The sequence below is a fragment of the Malurus melanocephalus genome, unplaced genomic scaffold, assembly GCF_030028575.1.
Source record: "Malurus melanocephalus ecotype Western Australia unplaced genomic scaffold, MMel_1.1 scaffold_1136, whole genome shotgun sequence".
Lineage (NCBI taxonomy): Eukaryota > Metazoa > Chordata > Aves > Passeriformes > Maluridae > Malurus > Malurus melanocephalus.
The window spans coordinates 14446-17477 of record NW_026624368.1 but is presented as its reverse complement, the minus strand read 5'-3'; the positions used below and the strand labels follow the sequence as shown (position 1 = coordinate 17477).

At 48.1% G+C, this 3032-nt stretch overlaps 1 protein-coding gene across 1 annotated transcript in view; it reads left to right on the top strand.

The window, feature by feature from the left end:
* The window catches only part of NFASC (neurofascin), a gene marked incomplete at its 3' end in the record, with an annotated part of 32112 nt that overhangs the window by 23371 nt on the left and 5709 nt on the right, over positions 1–3032 (top strand). The window contains exons 16-18 of the mRNA XM_057387114.1: positions 620–721; positions 808–1005; positions 2053–2123. Of these exons, the coding sequence (XP_057243097.1) occupies positions 620–721; positions 808–1005; positions 2053–2123 (371 nt within the window). The remainder of the gene's footprint in view (positions 1–619; positions 722–807; positions 1006–2052; positions 2124–3032) is intronic.

The following is a 3032-nucleotide window of genomic DNA, read 5'->3' as shown; positions in this document are numbered from 1 at the left end:
AAACAGAAAAACAAACAAAAAAACAGGGAATTTCTAACAAATTAATGTTTCCTTTGAGCTTTTGGATCCTTTCCCTCTTTTTTATTTTTATTTCTCCATTAAGCTCACAAATCTCCCAAAACCAGAACCTGCAGTTTCCCCCCCATTTTTTCTGGGAAAGACAGGATATTTTCTGAGAAAGGGAGATTTTTTTTTCTGGGAAAAGCAGGATTTTTAATGGGAAAGGCAAGTTTTTTTTTTTCTGAGAAAGGCAAGTTTTTCTCTGGGAAAAGCAGGATTTTTAATGGAAAAGGCAAGTGGTTTTTTTTTCTGGGAAAAGCAGGATTTTTTCCTGGAAAAACAGGATTTTTTTTCTGGAAAAACAGGATTTTTTTTCTGGGAAAAATAGGATTTTTCTGGGAAAGGCAGGATTTTTCTGGGAAAGTCAGGATTTCCAGGCAAGGTATGGTCAGAAATGACCACATTTATATTTTAAAATCCGCTCCGGCCCCRCAAAGAGCTGCAGGACGTGGATTGTGCCCCGGAGCACGTCCGGCCGCGGGGCTGGGAGCGGCGGCGGGAACTGGGACTCGYTCCTGGGACAATTCCAGCCTCATTTTTCCCACTCCTCGGCCAACAGAACGACCCGACCGACCCCGGGACTTGGAGCTGACCGACCTGGCTGAGAGGAGCGTGCGGCTGACGTGGATCCCCGGTGATGACAACAACAGCCCCATCACGGGTCCGTCCCCAAAATCCCCCCCAAAAAATCCCCCAAAACCCCCRAATMGCGTCGGAAAAATCCCATCCAACACCCGCTCTTCCCAGACTACATCGTGCAGTTCGAGGAGGATCGCTTCCAGCCGGGAATGTGGCACAACCACTCCAGGTATCCCGGCAGCGTCAATTCGGCCGTGCTGAGCCTCTCGCCCTACGTGAATTACCAATTTCGGGTSATCGCCGTCAACGATGTGGGGAGCAGCGTGCCCAGTTTGCCCTCCGAGCGCTACCAGACCAACGGGGCACGTGAGTTTTGGGTTTTTCTTTTTATTTCCCAGTCGTTTTCATCCTCGGGATCTGCCGCTCTCTGTGGAAACTCATCCTTCCATCCCGCAAATCAGTTTGCGCCATCCGCGGTGGAATTCTTCCGTGTGGGATTTTCGAGCCCGTAGGTTTTGTCCTGCAGCAAAACTCAGAGCTTTGCATAGAAGTCGCTCATTTGTTGTAGAAAAATGTGCGTTTTGCTTTTTTCCTCAAAGGAAAAAAAACAGTCCTTTTTTTCAGCCCTTTCAGGCCACGGGAAGCTCAGAAATCTGTGGAAAAATCAGACTCATGGGTAATTTGTTGATTATTGTCGGCTCTTGAAACTGATAGAGGGTAGCGAGGCCGTGGCACGGGTTATCCAGAGGAAATGTGACCCTCCCTGGATCCCTGRAAATGTCCAAAACCAGGCTGGACATTGGGGCTTGGACCACCCTGGGATCATGGAAAATTCCCTGTCCATAGCCAGGGGTGGAATTGTGTGATTTTAAATACCCCTCCCCATCCAAATTCTGGAATAAAGCAGTGAAATTTGCTCCAACCCCCAAATGTGTCTCAAATTTGCCTCACGCTTTGTTGGAGAAACTCAGGAAAATTTCACGCGAGGGATTTGCAAGGGAAAAAAAAATCAGGAAAATTTCACGTGAGGGATTTGCGGGAATCTCCACGGCTCAGACCGTTCCGGGGGGATTTTTTTTGTGGGATTTGCTGGCATCTAGCGTTGGCTCCCGACAGTTCCCGCCGCGTCCCGGGCTCGGARCGACAGACCCGGCCCCCGGAGCTCCTCCACAAAGGTTTCCTTTCAAGGATTTAGGACATTCTGGGAAGAACAAAAAGGAGCCTCCTAAATAAACGGCCTGGTTTTCCGGAGGACTGGGAGCCTCGTGTCCCATTAACCTGAATGGGAGCTTCTGGAAAAACCAGGCCATTAACTTCTGCCTCCAAAGGGCTTTGTGGGGTTTTTAACCTCTAGGTGGTTGTTTTGTGACTTGGGAAAAATTCATTTTTAAAAGAATTTAAYGTGAATTTCAGGTCCTGAAATAAATCCGACCGGAGTTCAAGGCGCAGGGACCCAAAAAAACAACATGGAGATAACGTGGACTGTGAGTTCTTCTCGGATGCTTTTTTTTGGGATGGAGCTGTAGGATATGGGGGAACGGGTTCGGAGTGAGAACGGGCAGGGATGGATTTTGGGAAGGAATTCCTCCCTGGAGGGGTGGGGAGGGCTGGGATGGAATTCCCAGAGAATGCCCCATCCCTGGAAGTGTCCAAGGTCAGGCTGGACGGGGCTTGGAGCATCCTGGGATCCTGGAAGTTGTCCCTGGGGTGGAATGGGATGGGATTTAAGGTCCCTCCCCAATCCAAACCACTCCATGCAGAAATAAAAAGCAGAAAACACAAGAATGGCAATTTTTAGCGCCAAAAACGAGGTCTGTGATAAAAAATAATAATTTTTAAAAAATCAGGAATAAAACGAGTCAAAGCTGTGACACTCAAAGGTGTCGGATCCCCGATCGAGCTTCCCGAGGATGCTCCAAGGTCGGTTCTTGGGCAGCTCGGAGGATTTCGGGAGCAGCTCCCGCTTCGCTTCCCGCACCAGCAGATGTCAGCCACGGATCAGGGACGAGACGGAGGAGAGCTGGAACGACAGCGGGAATGGAGACGGGAATACAGGGATGATGGATATGGAATATTTATTGTTTAATTCTGAATTATCCACGTATTTGATTTATTGTGTATAGCAAATAAATGTATTATGTAAGGAATCTGCTCCGGTGAAGGTGACCCTGCCCATGGAAAGGAATTTATCTGGAATTTATTTWGGGATTTAAACCCTTTTCAACCCAAACTATTCCAGGAATAAAATACTGGATCCCTGAATAAAATTTCCCGGTCTTGCCATGGCTCTGGCTCTGAAGACCCCATTCTGCCTCTCATTGGAAAAAAAACTCTGCTTTCCTTCGGGATTTGCCACAGGAGCACAAAACCCGAGCAGGACTTTTTTATTCATC